The sequence below is a fragment of the Cibotium barometz genome, chromosome 6 (genome assembly GCF_041138505.1).
Source record: "Cibotium barometz isolate CiBa-2024 chromosome 6, ASM4113850v1, whole genome shotgun sequence".
NCBI lineage: Eukaryota > Viridiplantae > Streptophyta > Polypodiopsida > Cyatheales > Cibotiaceae > Cibotium > Cibotium barometz.
This window is the reverse complement of record NC_141051.1, coordinates 19,367,282-19,387,116: the sequence shown is the minus strand read 5'-3', so window position 1 is coordinate 19,387,116 and position 19,835 is coordinate 19,367,282. Positions and strand designations below refer to the sequence as shown.

Sequence of the window (19,835 nt, the reverse complement as noted above, 5' to 3'; positions counted from 1 at the left end):
GTGAAGGAGGGCCACAAACCTCCCGCTTCAGCCAAAAAGAAAAATCCACCACGACAGCCAAGATCAGGGTATCTTAATGGTATCGGAGTATGGGTGGAAAAGAAACTACTTGTAGCTCAAGGCTACTACAAAGGTGCTGCTCCAATCTGGGTGCCACAACGCAAAACTCAAAGGCCAAAGAAGAATAAAAGTACTTCACAATGTCGTCCACAAGAGCCTATGCGAGTTCCTTAGAGAACTCCAACCACTCAACAACTGTAGGTACAAAAAAGATTATTGCAAGCTCAAGGGTACTACCAAGGTAATACCAAATCTTGGATTCGCAAGCGCATCAAGAATTCAATGAAGCCTGCACAAAGAAAGAAACCTCAGCACCAAAAGGATCAGCCACCAATTCCTAATGTTCATCAAAGATGGTTGCATGTGCACATGCTTCAAGAACAAGGATATTATGATGAAAATCCCTAATGTTCATCAAAGATGGTTGCATGTGCACATGCTTCAAGAACAAGGATATTATGATGAAAATCCCATCATATGGTTGCTAATATTGAACAAAGTGAAGAAAGCCTCACCACTGACTTCAATTCCAAAAACTTCACCTAAAGTTTGACAAGAATGGAGGCTCAAGGAACACCAAGCAAGCCACTCAACCCCTCTCATGCATACAACACATACACAAGAGCTTGCGTTTTCAGTCAACACCAATGGTAACCAACCACAAGCTGTTCCTACCGCCTCAATAACACTTGCGCCACAAATTCAAGAATCAATCCCTATGTCTACAACATAAACTTATGAGTGCATCAAATGACAAACTCACAGTGCTCTTTGCACCTCTCTGGAGGAGAAGCATGAGTGCAGATGCTATGTGGTAGACATAAGAACCTATTCTCTCAACAAGGAGAGTAGCCACAAGAACCTGTTGCTCGCAAGGTGGTAACCCAAAAAAAAGAAAGAAGAGATAAAAAAAAGAAAAAGACAAAAACACAAGGGAGTCACACAAATGGTCTACCTAAAACTAGTAGAATATCACAAGAAACTCTAAACGATCTTCAATAGCTAATACATTTTTGTTAAGCTTATAGATTACTATTCTTTTGGCTAAGTTAATGTAGCAGATGCTCTGTGAATACATATCCATACTCATGCACTGGAGGACATTTTCACTAGAGCCTCAGCATTAACAACTTTCCAGGTACATCTTTGGATAGGGGGGTCATGGTGGGCACAAGCCAGTCCAATGGTACAACCCATTCCCTGGCATTTTTCTTCAAATTGCAAACCTCTCCAAACAAAGACTAGAGTCTTCACAACACATTGATCTCTAATCCTTGGTGAAGATATCTATATTAGCCTCGCTCTACAAGTTGATGTAATTCTTTCATGCCTTGCCAACAAGTGGTTACTTCAACAAGTAGCAGCTCAATAAGAGTCTATTTGACACATTTCATGTACTTCATGTTTATATGTTTCATAGAACACTTAAATATACATAAAATCATAAAAAGAATATGGGAAGAAGTATGCAGGAACATGCCCTACTCAACAACATTTGACAAAAATCCTCCCCCATGAAGGGACATCAAGTAATGAATGTCGCTTTAATGAATCAGATGAGGAACTGAGAACCACAATCTCATTCTAATGATTTTGTCTATGTTCCTCTAGATCCTCCCTTCTCTTCTCCCCCATTATTAACATCTCTTAGTTTCCCAACTAACATAAATAACATGCAACTCTGCTTATGATTGCCACAAATAAAGTGAGAAAAAATTATACCCAAAAAAATTACTCACAAAAATATAAAATGCAATCACTCGCAAAAACCCCCACCCCGATAGGAATTTTTGCTAATCTCTAACCTTTTCATTTACTAACTAACCTTTCTTATTCCTTCCGGAGGAACAAGGATCATTTAACAACACTCAACATTAAAAGCCATCAACAAAGCTTCCCAATTCTCCTCACACAAAGGTCTTTAATGCGATCGACATCAACAACAACAGGAAGGGGAGAATGTTAACCCATTTCTAGGGTTAACAAGAGCTACTGCCATTATCTTACATCAAGGAGTTAAGATAGACACACCAAAAGGTCATACATTCAAGATATGAAGCAATGGTGTCCAAATCTACAACTTGGACGGGCGCCCATAATGTCCGATGGAATACTTATGGCGATTTCCACTTTAAGAGCGTGTGGTAGTAAGTTAGGATGAATTCCCAAGTGATGTCCTTCATGGGGATATATTATGAGAGTAGTCATTGTAATAGAATTAGGCCTCTTATGAGCCTAAAGTGCATGGCCACAGTTTAAGTGAGTGTGAACACTTTTGGCCATGTATATATGTGAAAATCTCTCATAATATAAAGACTCTCCCATTGTGCAATAGAGTCTTACTCTTGCTAATCCTCTTGATAATCTCTCTCTAATCCATGCTAGTGAGTGTGCGTGTGAGTTAAGTGAGGTGAGAGGAGGGATGAGTACACGTAGTAAAATGTGGCGGTGTGACAACGCATGCGGGAGGCTACGGTGGAATTGCTTCTCAAGGAGTTGTGGAGCTTGGAGACCTCAACGGTTATGAGCTCGGCCATTGGAAAGATCCCCACGATATTTGCGGTTTGCCAGGTAATCTTCTTATTGGATGTGTTTCGACGGGGGTTTGGGTGAGCCATAGCAGTCTCCTCTCTTCTTGAAGAAGAAAAGGAACTTAAGCACAACTGTGTAACACACACTCTTCATCAGAACAACAAAGAAATGCTATCACTATCGAAGGATGAAACATTATCAAAGCCAATGAAGACTCAAGCACAACCCAACATGTCACTATTGCAAGAAGATGGGACACAAAGAAGAGGAATGTAGATTCAAGAACCAAGAGGAGATTCCCAACTACAGACTCTTCTAAAGAGCTACGTCAACAAACCTCACTACCAAAGTCTAGTTCTCCGTCTATATGCTGTAGAAAGGGGTCACCATATGAGTAGACATCCATCTCATTTCACTTCTTTTATTTTCACCACACCTTACCACCTTAATTAGCTATGCTAGCACCAATGGGGGTCGATGGCATGTGGTAGCTCTAAGTCCAAGGTGCACATCTCTCTCTTTTTCTCTCTCAAGAACTACAAAGTGCTCTAGCCTCAAATATGGCCAAATAGGACTTTAAAAAAACCATCAATCTAGCATACATTGAAGCCATGGAAAGCCAAATAAATCAATGTATATATCAGCAACATGCTACTATTGTTACCAAGTCTCAACAACTTATTGAACGTGCAATGCAAAATAAAAACATAACTTTGTAGAGGTTAAAGTGCAACACTCATAGTGTGGGCCCAAGCTTTAAAGGACCAACAAGCCAAACCCATTTGAATGATACCTCTTTTTTCCATCGCACATGTGTTTGTAAACCACTCTAGTTAACATGGTCTCACCTTGTACTAGCTTTTGTAAGGTACTACACATTGTTACTTTTGTATTTAGGCTTAGTTTGTAAACACATTGCTAGAATGTATAAAGTGGACTTACCATCATGTGCTTCATTTGAAATAGGGGAAGTCACTTGAGCTCCATGTGTTCTAGACTAGAATAGTTTGCCTTACCATTATCTTCATGTATATACTTGTTCTAGGCTAGAGTATAGTTTGTCTTACTGTGAGCCTCATGTATATACTTGTTTTAGGCTAGAATAGTTTGCTATGGATTATTTTTAATCATGGACGACCAAATGTGAACATTAGCCACTTATATATAAGCAATTTAAACATAAATACAAGTATTTCCCTTTGCAATACCATTCTTTCTCACCCTCCACTATCTTTCATATATTAACCTTATCTATTGACTGCTTGATGGAAGTTGGCATAGATTAGTATAAGTTTATTTTTTCCTTGCCTCTTCCCTAAGTGAACTGAGCCCTTGTCTCCATCAAGATGGGATTAGTTCTCCCATCACACTCCATTAGCATCATGGAGGTCTCTAGTGTGACAAACGAAGTGATGATCTGGGTAACAAGATACACCCACATTGTTTTGGTGGCTCTTTGGTAAAGTTTCCTTGACACATGATGTAAGATCCCTCATCCCCTTATCAGCTAAGATATTGATTTCTAAGGTGTATTTCTAGTGAGAGAAAAATTCTAATAACATGTGCATTTTAATAGGAAACCAAGAGACCTGAATAATTGAGAAATTAGAAAATAAAAATTTAAAGTTAATAACCAAGCTGCCATATGCATAAATTAATTGGGGTTGTCCCATGTGCCCATGTGCCCCCACCCCTGCACATTGGGGTTAGAAAGAGAAAGCAAATAATAAAAATAATGTTATTTTTTTCCTAAAAGAAATAATTCCAAGGAAATTAAATAATAAAAAGCATCCATAAAATATTCTAAGGGGTGTGTATGTGTGCATTAGCCAAGAATCATAAATAGAGTGTGCATTTTAATTAATACAAGGTTGAATGGGTAACAGACTAAAGTCTAAGGTTGGAAGGTGGAGTGCAAAAACCGTAGGGATAACTTTTGGAAAGAAAAATAATTATTAAGGTAGGAATAAGCATGTTGAACTAATAGATAACTCTAACCATGCGCACAAATGTGGGAGTTAACTAGATCTATGGGTGCATGCATGTAGGAGTGCATGAGAAATGGGTGGATGCATGAGTTGTAAAGTTGAGTTGCATGGGATATTGTGGGCTACTGAAATCGAGTGAACTAATGGTGCATGTAGAGTGTGCAGTTAGCATTTTCAAATATAAAAAAGATCCCCTTCTCATGATAACTACATGAGTGTTTTCCTTGATAGAAGAGAGTACTTGCTCCCTTGTTTTCAGTGGTGCACATGTCCATTGGTCATATGTTAGCATTACCTAGGCTATAAGTACTCATTCGAGTGCAACCAAGGCACATGTCCATTGGTCATATGTTAGCATTACCTAGGCTATAAGTACTCATTTGAGTGCAACCAAAAGTGATCATTGGAGTTGTACAAGCACCTAGGGATCCATTGAAAAACTCGTGGACTATTGAAGATGGGGGAAGCTCAATTCTCTACACAGAGGGTACAACAAGCCCCTTTCAAGTCAAATTTTCAAGGTATATTTAACCCTTCGCTTAAAGTTTTCATTCTTGCTATTCTTTTGCATGTGAATTGCTATTTATGGAATAAGGAAAGAACAACATGTATCCTTTTCTTAGAGCAAAACTAGCCATAGGTTGAGAGCCATGTAACAAGGATTTCTAATTGGAAAGAGGGTTGGGAGCAATGTCACCGAGAGTTCCGAACCTCTTGTCCTTTCCAAACCATCATGGTCTTGGAGTGTATAACTTTTTCTTTTTTAAAATTCCACTTGCTTATGTGTCAAGTTTTACTTAGCCCTCTATTCTTTTAATGTCGAGTTTTAAATTAGCCTTTTATCTTTTTAACACCCTCTCTAGTAATTTGTCGATTTTTAATTCCCCTTTTTGACATTCTTTTTGCTTATGTGTCATGTTTTAATTAGCCTTCTATTTTTTAACATTCTCTATGTGGATGTGTCCTTGATTCATTTGCTATTATTTGAGTAATATTTCCCAATGTTGTTATGTCAACGTCTTGTATTGTAATATTGCAAATGTTGATGTTTCAACATCTTGTGTTAATATGAGGTGCATTCTTGGAAAATAAAGTTTGCCATTTCAATGGATGGGATTTACTTTCCTAATTTGTTGATATGATGGTATGCAATATGTTGTAATGAATGAGAGGGAGAGGGGGATGGGAGGCGAGCAATGCTCGAAAAAAACCCGACTTTAGTGTAATGTCACCTTCAAATTTTAAAAAATACCTGCAAATTTATAGCTTGAAGTTGTCAAATACTTGCAAAATTTGAGGGAATATAGTACAAATACCTTCAAAAAAAATCTTCATTATAATTTCTTAAATTTATATATGAATCTTTTCCAATTTTTGAGAAAATATTTTTTTTTCGAGCACTGGAGGGGAGGGGAGGGGAGGGGATTAAATTCAAGCTGGTAAGTTGTTTCCTCAATTGTCCACTTGTGGAGAGGAGCTTGGATTAATGAGTTGAAGAGGAAAAACCAAACTCAAAAAGCTACAGTCATTGCACTCTGCAGGTTGGTTTACAGAAGTTGAAATATTATATATATATACATATCTCCAAAATATATTATATATATACATATACATATATATGTATGTGTGTGTGTATACATATAGCTGGGAAAAAAGCTTTTGAAATTTTTTTCAAATGCCTTGGCTTAAAATTCATTAGACACTTTAAAAGTCTAACCAATTACTAAAGGATATGATGTTGGGATACACTAATTTCCCCCCTTCTATATATCACACGTGCCACAAGTGGTAAGGGCATTAGCACACGAAGCTACGAAACAAGCTCTCCTCATCCGGGTAGCCCATCTGCCACAGCTACCGTTGCGTGTGAACCCTCTCCTCTCTAGCTACTAGATGCTGGGCAGGGACATTCTAGTGAAGACGCAACCGCCATAGGGCCAGTTATGGCTGCATCATCCCTGCAGATTAGTTAACATAGAAGTGTACCCTTCCAGCACTTCACTCTTCTCTGGTTGTCTCAACTTTCTCATTGCTCTCGACTCAATCTGGCGAACCCTTTCTCTTGTTATATGCAGCCTTCTACCTACCTCCTCGAGCGTCTTCATCCTCCCATCTTCAAGGCCATAGCGCAGCTTCAGCACCTCTTTCTCTTTCAAGCTCAGAGTCATCAGCACTTCCTTCATATCCTGCTTAAAGAACTCCTGAGCAAGTCTTAACTCCGGATGCTCCAACGCCTCGTCTTCAATCATCTCCTGTTTTTCACACCATGAGAAGTAATGCTTACATACCCACATCAATCATCCAGGTTCAAAGATATTTGATCAATGTGATTGACTGTGGGCAGCATCCAAGACAGCAAAGAAAACTTACTCCTAATGTGGTGTCTAAATCTTTGCCAACAGGCTTCTCCAAGGACTTGCAACGCTTGGCCGACCTCGTGATCGACCTCAGCTTCTCGACACTCAGGCACATCAACTCCGCCACATCGCCTTCAAGAGGGGGGTGCCCATACTTCTGAGATAGGGTTCTCTTTGCTCTCTTAATGCGTGACAAAATCTCAGAAGTATGAGCCTGAAAAACGCAGAGTTCAATACGAAAACCTATAATGGGGCAGGGATAGGGATAAGCAGAAAGGGGAGGGGGCAGGAGGATGATGGTTATAGACTAGAATAATGCTTACAGGTAAACGGACAGTATGAGACTGTTGCAAAATTGCTCTCGTAACAGCCTTTCTAATCCACCAGTGTGCATAAGTCGAGAACTTGAAACCCTTCTCGGGATCAAACTTTTCGCAACCCCGAATAAGCCCCACATAGCCCTCCTGCCATGAGGTGACACAAAAAGATTAGCAATGGGGCACTACAAGGTTCACAAAGACTGATGCCCTCGGTGCATGGCCTGCAGCCTGATAAGTCAAGACATTAACTCCTCTAATCATGCTTAGCTAGCTTGCATCCTTCACTGCTGTTTGAGGAAGAGCCCTCAAAGCAGCTAAACACACACACACACACACACACACACACACACAACAGGATCTGGCTTTCCACCTATGTTGCAACAAATTATATCCGAAACAGATACCATACAGTCTATGTAAGGCCTATCTGCCTGAAATGCAAGTGTGCATAATCCTAAATTCTCACCACCACTGTTTCCAGCCCCTCCCTTCACCTAGATGCCTCTATTCAATAAGTCACATGCTTACAGAGGATGTGGCAGGTCAGAATCAAGAGGACAGATTACAGTCAGGAGCTCTCACCACTTTTAGACAGTCGTGAGCTCTCACCACCTTTAGGCAGAACACCCCCCCCAAAACGCCATATCATTAAAGCAAAGTTTGTAGCCCACCCTTAATACAAATGTCTTTACTTCACTCAGTCAGATACATGGAGGATGCAACGCCTACGCCTACGAGGGTGCATGCACACCTGACCTTGAAAGGAGTACAAGAGTGCTGGTATGCTCCCATCACGAAGTGGATAACTTCAGATAGGCTCTCTCTCTGACTCTCTCTGCTACCACTAAAATATGATGGATTACCCCATACATCACTTCCCCAGGATACAGACAGTGTCACAGCAGATGCATGTGCCATGTCTATCGAGGCCATATACAGGGTAGCTTAGGAGGGTGCAGACGAGGAACTTAAGTATGGACAACAGATTTGGAGCAAGAGAAATCAGCAGCCTCCTCCAGGGAATATGGTTTCTGCACCAAGAGACAGACCCCTAAAAATGAGCCTAAGGGGTCTTCTCTTTTCTCCATTCAGTGGTTACTCGTGATGATCATAGGGGCAGCTTAGGTTTTCATCACAGACAAGAAGAGAGCTACATGCGGTAAACCAAGAGGAGGCTTCTCATGTAAGAACCCCTGTTAGGCATCACAATCCAAGTTGGACCTGAGCATGTGTACGACTACATATTATGTGCATACCAATGACAAACTGAAATGCACCAAATAAGTGACAACCTTTCTCACCTGAATAAGGTCTTGCACACATACTCCTCTCCCCAGATGCCTTCTGGCCACTGAGACCACAAGTCTGAGGTTGGATTTTATCATTCTGTCCTTAGATTGCCGGCCGTCATTCACGCGAGTTGAGAAGGCTCCAACCTCCATCTTCACAGCTTTAGCCCATTCTGCCATCGTTGGATCTCTTCCTGTCTGCTCCTGTAAGCTTGCCTTGACTGTTTCCAATCTTAAAAGGTCCTGTACACGCCATAACATGAACTGCATGACTCTCAATATAACTCCAAGTACTAAGGCAGATGCAAACTATGTTTGAATCTCCTGTATAGGTCCTTGAGCCACATATTGTTGAGATAATGAGTAGGTCAATACCTGAACCTTGCGAGACAGCTCAATCTCCTCAGCCACTGTGAGAAGCTTGGATCTTATCGATCCATTCCTCACTAGGAATGACAGAATAGGATCGGATGATACATTCTGTACAGAAGCCTTCTTTGGTCTGCTTTGTTTGGGGGGTGATGTTGTTGCAGCAGCAGCAGCAGCGGCAGCAGCAGCGGCAGCAACAGCCACCATTGAAGCAGCTGCTTGCCGAGATTTTGCACTAGCTCTTGCCCGATTTGCTAACCTCCCCCCACGTCGCCCAGATTTCGCAGTGACGGGTTCACTCTTTCGCAGTTGTGAACCCTCCTCTGTGGTGTCTTGGAGTAGCTGGTTTCCATCCATAAAGTGGGGAGTTTCTGGAAGTGAGGATGAAGAATTGATGTCTTTCTGATCAACCCCCGTCTCCCCACCATCCTCTGTGTTGAGGCTCTTCTCTGTCTCCGTTGCAGTTAACCTTGCTCTCTCCAGCCTGAGTTTGTCAGTTTCCGTAGGAAAGCCAATGGTAGATTCACCCCATGAATTACAGTTCGCAAGTGCTGCCGCATCTCTGGCTGCTTGACACGCTGCCTTAGCCAAAGCTAGTGCTTCTTCTGGAGAAGGAGCCATTGAATTATCACTCATGATCCTAGGCTCAGCGGCTATGGTTGCTTCAACCACCATAACTGGCTTAACTTTCTTGTTTTTGATAACATTAAGAGACTCAACTGACCCAGATCCTTGCAATTGAGATAAGGATGCCACAAGCCTGAACAAAAGGCCCAACTTGTGAACCTTCTTAGGATTCTACAAATGAATTGAAAACACACTCAAATAATACATGCAAGAACAAACCAATTTAGAACGTCAACAACTAAGGCCAAAAGACATCCACACATGCATGAAAGCCCATTTATGGATGCACAATTAAAGGAAAAACGGAGGCAATTGAGTGTAAATTGAGAGGTTGGACATAAGTACCTTTTAGGAGGGCAGCTGTTGAGAGAGGCAGCTGAGCTGGAGCAGAAAACAGAGGCAACTGAGACATCTGAAATCCAAGCTTGAACAAAGTCACAACTACAGTGATAAAGTGAAGATGGTGCCATTATCCCACATGGACATTCAAGGGTTTCAACTTCAGAAATTTGATTGAAAGTGGGGAACCGCCCGCCCCAGCACCACCTCCCTTCTGCTTTCCCTTCTCTTCTTCAGAACATGTTCAGCTATGTACATGGGCAAACATATAAATAATTGGCTAATATATGTGCTTGAGGGAAAACCCCACCTACAGTCATATATGTGTGAGTTGCAGAAAGCCTTCAGAAGTAAGTGACCCACTTCCACTAATGTATACAGGCATATGTGTGAGCCTACCTTGAGCCTTGAAAAGAATAGGAAGTAATGTTTTGATTTAAATTTGATTCTTGCGTCTTGCTGGGCAAAATCTCATCGTGGTTCGCATAAACCCACAGTTTAACTCTTTAAACCCACCACGGATTAACTCCCTAAGGTCCCTTCACCCAATGTCTGATTGCAAAATAGCTCTAAACCCACTGTTCAATTACCAACAGTTTTAAGCGCCCAAAACCCATTTCAGCTTTGCTAGGCTATGGTGAGCTTCAGGTCTGCAGTAATTCCTTGGCAGTCAAGCAATGCAGCAGAACCAGTTTGTAAAAGCGGGAAAACTCAGACAAACTGCTGCAAGACAAGCGTCTGTGAAAAAAACCCATATACAGAAGGCCCTTTATAACACGAAGCCTGAACCAGCCGACGCCGGAGCCCAGAAGAGCCCGTCTCTTTTAAAAAAGCGATGAATGAACTTGTGTTTGATTTCTATATATATAGTTATTTATTTTTGGTGCCCAAAAAAAAAAGAAAAAGAAGAAGAAGCGATGAGAACCAACCCCGACAAATTTCCACCGTTATAGATCTTTGATCCTACGTCTTGTACTGAGCCACGTGCCCCATTCCTGTTGGCGACGGGATAGCCTCCCTGCTGCCAATCAAGGAGTGACACGTGGAAATAAAAGGCCGTCCATAATTCGACCAAGCCCAAAAGCCCCCTGTCTTCTCCATTTTTCTTTGCCAATTAGAGAGTGACACGTAGAATTCGACAAGCCCAAAAGCCACCCACCTTGTACTTTTTGCAATCTAATTTCCAGCATTTCCAAAGCTCTTTTGCATCTTGATCCAAGCTTACAGCTTCAATGAGGCAAGGTGTTTCATATTTAGTCCACCTTTCCTTGAAGATCATATCTCTAGATCAAATTAGTTCCACCACAATACATCATATCAACCAAGGACAAGGAGAGTTGTTGATGACATGATTGTGGTGGACTTAGTTTGGCCTAGATGAGATGGGTGGAGACATTTTCATGAATGAAGTGAATTCAGATCATTTACGAAAACTTTGATTCGCAATCTAAAGCGATGACAGTTTTGTCTGTGTATATGTGCGTACACCTACACATCTTGTCACGAAGACTCTCTCACACATAAGCTTATGTGACTCGCGTTATTTCTCCTCCTTGGGCTTTAAGCATCAAGGAGGAGGAGAAAGATATTTTGTCACATTTAGTAGAAATGTATTCACAACATAATTGTGCATTTGATACAAGCATTGTATCAGGTCTCATGCCAATGAAAGATTGGCACATGGGGCTAAGTGGTACCCCTACTTAAGGCTCCCAAGGCTATTATGGTTGCGTTGTGGTCATGATTCAAGCTTTCAACATTTCAATTTCAAAGAGACTAAGTGTATTTAAATTTGGTCCACCTCCTTCACTAAGCTCACTATAAGAATATCAAATATAACTTATTTAAATTTGTTCCACCTCCTTTACTAATCTCATTGGATATGATATCAACGTGGTAAACGGAGAAGGTTGATATGATCATTGAGTTTATTCTAGTTCACTTTTGCTGTCTTGTTGATATGATCATTGAGTTTATTCTAGTTCACTTTTGCTGTCTTGTTGATATGATCATTGAGGTGGACCAAATTAACTTTTCATAAGAGGGAAGAGAGAATAAGGATACTTTCATGAATGACTGAAACTTGGAAGCTTCCACACATCTTGTCATCAAGACTTTCTCAAACATGACCAACCTTTTTTTGGCACTCGTTCTTTTGGCTTGTCAAGCTTGAAGCATAAAGAAGAAAGGAGAGAAGGATGTCTTGATAATCTTCAGTGATGAATATGTATCTCACATAAGTTATGTATGGTTTGTAGAGCATGACAGGGAGTGTTATCTATAGTAGCAACATTGTAGTCCATCTATGAACATCATATATGTATGTATTGGTGTCTAAGTAGCACCTTGGTGGTGAATTTCTCTTGCAATGTTGGTACACTAAAGCATTCTTTAATGGGACCTTTCAAGAGTCATCAAGCTTTGTAAATAATCATTCTCATCAATACATACATAAAACATGTTTGGCACCCTCTCTACTCTCAAAACTTTACATCCTTTTAATCTCATAATAGCATGATACCAAGTGATATGTGTTTACTTTGTGTAGAATTATGAGCATGGCCAAGTTGCGGTTCCTTTATAGTGTATACAAACATAGTTACAAATTCATGGTGTAGAGAGAGGTCTTAACGGTAATACTTACTATTTTAGATAATGCCAACAACATGGAAGGGGGGAAAAAGGAAAGAGAGATTCATGGTGTAGAGCGAGGTCTTAATGGTAATACTTACTATTTTTTGATGTTACCAACAACATGAAAGGGGAAAAGAGAGAGAGAGAGATTATAGATGAATATCATTGTATGGTTTTCACAAGCATCTCAAAATCAACAACTCTTTTTATCATTGTGCCAGTTTTGATCTCACTTGTGAGTTTTATAGATTTTGATTGTATTCATTAGCCAAACGCATGTTTAATGAGAAACATTCTCTAATTCATTGACTTATGATCCACAATGCTTTGTACACGAGCATTGAGTCACTAAACATGTGTAAACCAAATACTTTATGCATGAATGATACTAACCAAGAGTTTAGGAAAGCACGAGGAATGTTAGCTAGAGAAATAAAGGCCACTGCTTTTATTATTTAATCTTCACCATTCATTGCTATAATATAAAGAAAGACTCAAGTTCTTTTTTGTGCTTTTTTATGATGTGATTCTTCCCTTCATTATTGCTAAAAGACTCTAGTTCTTTTTGTATACTTTTTAATGTTGTGGTTTTTCCCTGCTTTTCAAATTAATAAAACACTTTCTTACTTTCCATTTTTTACAATTTCCCTCAACTCTCCAATACTCCAACTAGTGTTTTCCTATTGAGTTTTTTTGTGTGTGTTTGAGAAGTGGCTAAATTCATATTAACAAGTGGATAGAGCATTAAGAGAGACTAAATTTACATTAACCAATGGCTAGAGTATTAAAATTGAAAGCATGCTATTGAAATTTAGGCACACATAACATTGACAATTTTTGAAGGAGGAATATCAAGGATGCAAGTTTATGCATGGATGCATCTAATATATTGATTTTTGAAGGAGGAATATCAAGGATGCAAGTTTATGCATGGATGCATCTAATATATTGCTTTTTGAAGGAGGAATATCAAGGATGCAAGTTTATGCATGGATGCATCTAATATATTGCTTTTTGAGGAGGAATATCAAGAATGCATCTAATATATTGCAAGTACATGTGAATGTGGATATATATAAACAATACATGTGAATGTAGATATATATAAACAATGTCTAAGTGTTTCTAATATATTGCAAGTACATGTGAATGTAGATATATATAAACAATGTCTAAGTGTTTCTACCTTGAGCCCTTATATACCAATCTCTCTCTCTCTCTCTCTCTCTCTCTCTCTCTCTCTCTCTCTCTCTCTCCCCTCACACACAGAGAGAGAGAGAGTTAAGGTTAAACAAGGTTGTAATTCCTAAAGTGTGCTTAACTTAAGGTGAATTTTAGTTAATCATCATACCAAGTAGCTCCTTTCCAAAGTTCTTATTGATTATTTAACTTGTATTCATAAATATATTATTACCATTATAATGCATTAAAAAACACTAAGTATGAGATTAATTTATGATATAAGAGTATAAATATTTAAAAAAATATCTCCCTTAGTTATTTGACTATTAGATAATTTTATGCTTTTATTGTATTACAATTATTGGGTATCTCGAACCAAAAGAAAAGATTAATTTATGATATAAGAGTATAAATAAAAAATATTTATATTTTTATCTCCCTTAGTTATTTGACTAGTTAGATAATTTTATGCTTTTATTATATTACAATTATTGGTATCTCGAACAACCAAAAGAAAATAAAGATTCAAATCATTGGACTAGTCTTTGTTTATTTTAAGTATAATCATTACCTAATAATATAAGAGGTTAACTGGACATGATTAAGAGACATGGTGTAAGTTCATTCCTAAGTTTGTATTCGCCTGGCCATTTATTACCTTATGAATGTTCGTGGCCACATTTCAACAAATTTTAATGTTATTCGATTCCCACAAAGGAGAAATTGTCATTTTTTAATACACTTGTAAAAATACTTATGTTTGTCTATGTAGTCACAAAAACAATACTATGCAAGTATAGTCATGAAGTCCTTCCTAAATTCATTATTTGTTTTTTGTGTTTTTTGGTGCTTGTATCAATGCCTCGTTCCAGATGATTATTTGTATATTCCAACATTGAAACTACATGAAAATGTATTGGGTGGCTAAACAATGCCACAATTTAAGTGTGAAGGGAACATTGAATTTTTTCATGAGTTGAATTTTTAAAAAAGTAGCGCGAGGACAAGGTGTGAAGGAGACCATGTACACTAAAGTAGAGAGGCTACCAAGCTTTTGAAACTCGAGATAACTTATTGCAAAACAAATAATTGTCATTATTCTACATTAACAAGAATGCCAAATGTAGCCTCATTCAAACAATATATATAATTTATTATGAAACATATAATTGCCATTAACATTGACAAGAATGCGAAATGTAGCCTCATTTAAACAATATATAAGGGAAACATGGTTATTGGTTTTCTTAACCATCGTTACCATCATTTTAAACATTCCACAATTCACAAGGAACCTTACTTTTTAACAAGCTTATTAAGATAGGATTTACCATGCTTGTTGACAAAATCCTTTAAATAAACACGAGTTCAAGCGCATGAGGCCATGTTGAAGCAAATCCTAAAGGAGCCTTTTCTTAAAAGGGTTGTTGGACTTGTAATGTTGATGGTTCCTTTTCAATACATAAATTTACACATTTTATTTTATTGCATTATTGATATGTAAAATCACATTTAAAAGATGTGGATCATAATGAATAAATCTAGGGAATTCTTAAATAATTCTGATGTTTTTGTGTTTATTTTTACAATCATTCAACATCAGTAGAATATGGCACAAGTGTCAAAGCATATTCCTACTTGCAAAATTTATTTCCATGAAAATAGCATTTATTTTCATTTATCTCCCATGAAATGGTTTATGGTGTTTGTGTAGAATGTTTGAAATAAGAAACCTAGTCTATTTGTGGATTGCATTATTATGTGCCACTTGATGTCTTCTTGTTTTTAATTAACATTAATTTAAACTTTAATAAATGTGCCTTTCAACATTAATAGCATAAACATTTAGCATGAAGTATGAAAATTGCTCTCTCTCTCTCTCTCTCTCTCTCTCTCTCTCTCTCTCTCTCTCTCTCTCTCTCTCTCTCTCTCTCTCGTATGTGCACACACATACACACATGTGCGATGCGTGCATGCAAGCACTCATTTTCATTTCAAAGGATGTCCACACCTTATGAAAACAATTGTTTTATGTGGGGTTCGCCTCTCCCACACACTCGCTGTGTGGTTCCTCTCGCTACAGACATTATTTTGATCTTGGAAAGCTTGAATTCCTTTATTTAGAAGGTAATTTTTTTTATTTTAAACCTAGCTCATAAATAAGAGAAATTGGTAGTTGTGGAGATGTCACTTTTTGAGATGTTCTTCACAATAAAAACATTATCAAATTTTCTAGTATGTTGAGAGCTACCTTAGGCCCTCTTGGCAGCTTTTACATGCTTGTGATCTGCCAACACGAGTCTAATTAGTGAAAAGAACTCATGAATTTCCCACACATCATTCTTTTATTCTCACACCACCTCTTCTTACTGTGAACACCACCTCATGCTACAAAATTGGAATCCCCATCATGTGCTTAGCCTTGCTAGAGCTACATGGAACTTGAGTTGGGACTATCTACTCCTTCCCACATTCTTATTATTTATGGAAAACAATGGAACCACACATCTTTGGTTTTCTCTAACCCTCAATATCCAAGGTGGTAGTTGTAGTTATGTGCACTAGTGTCCAATGAGGCTATTGGCCTAACTCCCAAAAGTAGTGTAGTCTTACCTCTAAAATTCGTATGTTTGTTGAGCATATACTTAATTGGAACAATCCATTCATGTTAAGATCATGCTCTTCTCAACCCATATACACTAAAATTGTAATAAGTTGGGATGTTCCCTAGTCCATGTGAGAAATCTAGTAATGCTTCCTTCCTTCTCTCTCGAATGTGTCTCATGAGAGAATACTAATGGTGATGGTCATGAGTACATAGACTTAGTCCATGTGAGAAAGCTAGTAATGCTTTCTTCCATGAGAGAATACTAATGGTGATAGCCATGAGTATATAGCATGTCTATTTTATAGCATGATTTCTATTTCCTCATTTACCTTGTCTCTCCCACGTTCTATGGGAGGTGCTAAAGTAGTGACATTATCCATGCTATACTTCTGTTGAAGTTGATGATGCCCACAATAAAGCTAGTAATGCTTTCTTCCTTCTCTCAAATGTGTCTCATGAGAGAATACTAATGGCGATAGTCATGAGTATATAGCATGTCTATTTTATAGCATGATTTCTATTTCCTCATTTACCTTGTCTCTCCCACGTTCTATGGGAGGTGCTAAAGTAGTGACATTATCCATGCTATACTTCTGTTGAAGTTGATGATGCCCACAATAAAGCTCACACCCGAGCTTAGAGTAGCTCCCACAATTTTTATCAATTCATTGCCCCCGATTTTCTTTACTATGATGCTCTTTTCTAAATCATCCGCATGGCATATCTATGTTTCATTTTATCCACCGCAATGAAAATTTCTTCTCTCCCTTGGGGTGTTATATGCATTCTCTCCTTTTTGTATATCAAATCTTGGGTCCTGACCCATGATGGCTATGGTAGGAATGTGATCTTCTAACCACAGTTTTCTTGATGATTTCTTGTACTAAAGATGTTGCTACTACTGACTAATTTAAAGATGTTGCTACTGACTAATTTAAATTGCATACCACTCCCATTACATGCTTATTTATGTTCATACTCATGATTGAAGGTATCCCTTAAGATATCCCTTGTTGGAAGCCAATTCAGGGGCTTGCATTCCCTCTAGTTGGAATTTTAAATCCAAAGTTTTATTTACAAGCCTTTTACTTTACATGACATAGGTTGGTGTACCTAGTCAGAGTCAACACTATCAACAGCATTATAGAGGCACATTGGATTGTCGAATGGGTGGTTGCCTACCAAGTTTTTTCATGTCTTTTTATGTGTATATTCATTGAATCGAGCCTAAAGCTTTATTGTGCACAAATTTAGTACGGTAAGTAGGGCAAGACTACCCCTAGGACTTCACTACCAAAGACCTTAATCAAAATATTATTAGGGTTGGCTTGACTATAAAAAAGCTAGACAATGTAGCATTAACATAGACCTAAGTCTAAATTTCAATCTTTACATAATCATAAAAATTAACTTTTTCTTCTAATGTTCTTATTAATATATTATTAGTAAGTTTGGAATCATTTATGTTGGGAAAAGCATTCATAGCCAAATTTGGTCATTGTTTCCTCTTTAATATTTGCATTTCATGCTGTAAATGGGTTTCATTGTTCGGAGTTGAAGCCCATGGCTATTTGGGCCTTATTTCTTGATTTATAAAAAGACAAAAACATCTCTAGGAAAGACAAGATGTGCCCAAAGATCTCTACCATGTATTAGCTAAGTATGATGCTAGTTCACATAGACATTGCTACTCCATAGAATCATGTTTCTGGGATGGTGGCAGGTAAGATAGGTAAGAAACCGACCCCTTTTGACTTTATGGTAGGATGGTTAGTTATTTCACTCTACTTTTATAAGGCATCAACACTTGTATTAATATGATCATTACTTAATAATTATGGGTATAGGTGGTCCATTTGCTAATCATTTGACATATTTTTTAATAATCCTTTGTACTTCAACTTTAATGATTAATTTAATGTTATGAAAATATTACTTTAGTGTAATTACGTCATTACCTTGTTGTTATGTCTACGAGATGTTGTGTCCAATGTGTCATTCATCAGCCTTGGTGATAGTGACTTGCAATAGAAAAGAACACACACATGGATAACATGTGAAATGTTGTAGGGAGCCAAGTTCTTTCCCTAGTAGTATATGTAATTATAATAATTTTTCACTTTTTTAAAACATAACCTTTACCCTACTAGTGTTTTACAATAAAGCCTCTATTGTCTTTAGATTTAATAGTATTCTTATTAGTTTTAGTAATCAGTGTGTAAGTGGAAACACTTTACCTCTTAGTACTCAATGTGTTATTGGAAACACTTGACCTCTTAGGGATTATAGAGAGAGAGAGAGAGAGAGAGAGAGAGAGAGAGAGAGAGAGAGAGAGAGAGAGAGAGAGAGAGAGAGAGAGAGAGAGTTGGCAATGAATGGAATACTCTATTTGATGTAAAGAGAATTCTTACTTTAAAGAAAAAGCTTTAAGGTTTTGGAAAGTGTTACTTGGAAGTTTATTATTAAAGGAACATCGTAATTTTTAAAGATATGAATAGGAAAATGAACCCTAGGATAGTATAGGAGTATTGTCTATGTAATGTAGTTGAACCCTTATAAACGGGTATAAGGGAAGCTTTAGGTCATAAGGTTAGAAAATTTGCATTAGAGAGAGAGATTTTTTTCATAAGGTTTTAGAATTAATTGTAGGAAACATGAAAATCTCGTGTAGTATAATAGTATTATCTTATGTGAATGGAAGACTAAACTAAGGGTAGAGAAAACTCACTCAGGGCATCCATATATCAATATCCTATTGCTCAGCAATCCTAGACTTTTCTCAACATAGCTGGATTGGCCTTAACGGTAGGAATTGATTATGATTCCTCCATACCCTGCCAATGTATAAATGAGGGCTCAATGTCTCATTTATTTGTACATTGGAATGATCCAAGTTCAGTCCAAGAGGGATTAGGGCCTTGGAGGAATGCCTTCGTGTCCCTTGTCGGGGTGGCGACAGGTGTGACAACCACATGGTATTATACCCACCTATGAGGTACCATCATAGGCCACCACTTATGTATAGGTGAGATTGGAGTATTTGGAATGGTAAGTGGGGTTGATGGAGAGCTCAAGCACCAAGAGAAATCCATGAAATTTTTTTTTTGTGGGGGGATGTGCACACCAAACTTCAAAAATCGCAATACTTTCCAAGAAAAAGACCACTGCACTTGATTGAGTACTCTCGGTACTTCACAGAGGACACAAGGATGATGCTAATTGCAAATAACTCCCACACTCTTCAAGAATTAAGCATGGAGAAAAGGAGGGTGGAGGGGCATATTTATAAGCCCAAGCCCCCCCATCTTTCCCTATAAGCTTGGGACATGCACGTAATTTTAGCATGCTTTTATGGCAAGTATAATCCTTTTTTATCATGTTTTTATGGTGAGTATAACCCTTTTTATCTAATTCTTGGAGTTCCTAACACTTCTGATCTATAATTCCCTTCCTTTTCTGATTTTTCATTATTATCCTAATTATTTTAGCATTGACCCCTTTAGTTTTGGCAAAAATAAGGCCAAATATGT

General features: G+C 38.2%; 1 protein-coding gene across 1 annotated transcript; it reads right to left on the bottom strand.

The window, feature by feature from the left end:
• Positions 1-6,127: 6,127 nt before the first annotated feature.
• Positions 6,128-10,718, bottom strand: LOC147637486 (uncharacterized). The gene is made up of 6 exons (XM_086799271.1): positions 9,888-10,718; positions 8,922-9,675; positions 8,559-8,789; positions 7,261-7,401; positions 6,951-7,151; positions 6,128-6,832 (listed from the first exon to the last, which is right to left on the bottom strand). The coding sequence occupies exons 1-6, from the start codon at positions 10,010-10,012 to the stop codon at positions 6,533-6,535; spliced, it is 1,752 nt and encodes a 583-aa protein (XP_086655397.1). The 5' UTR covers positions 10,013-10,718; the 3' UTR covers positions 6,128-6,532.
• Positions 10,719-19,835: the final 9,117 nt, after the last annotated feature.

Excerpts from the sequence above, each read along its gene's own strand:
- LOC147637486 (XM_086799271.1), bottom strand. The coding sequence starts at position 10,012 with ATGGCACCATCTTCACTTTATCACTGTAGTTGTGACTTTGTTCAAGCT. Across the intron at positions 8,790-8,921 it reads AGCTGTCTCGCAAGGTTCAG|GACCTTTTAAGATTGGAAAC; the intron begins GTATTGACCTAC and ends TGGCGTGTACAG. Across the intron at positions 7,402-8,558 it reads GTGTGCAAGACCTTATTCAG|GAGGGCTATGTGGGGCTTAT; the intron begins GTGAGAAAGGTT and ends ACCTCATGGCAG.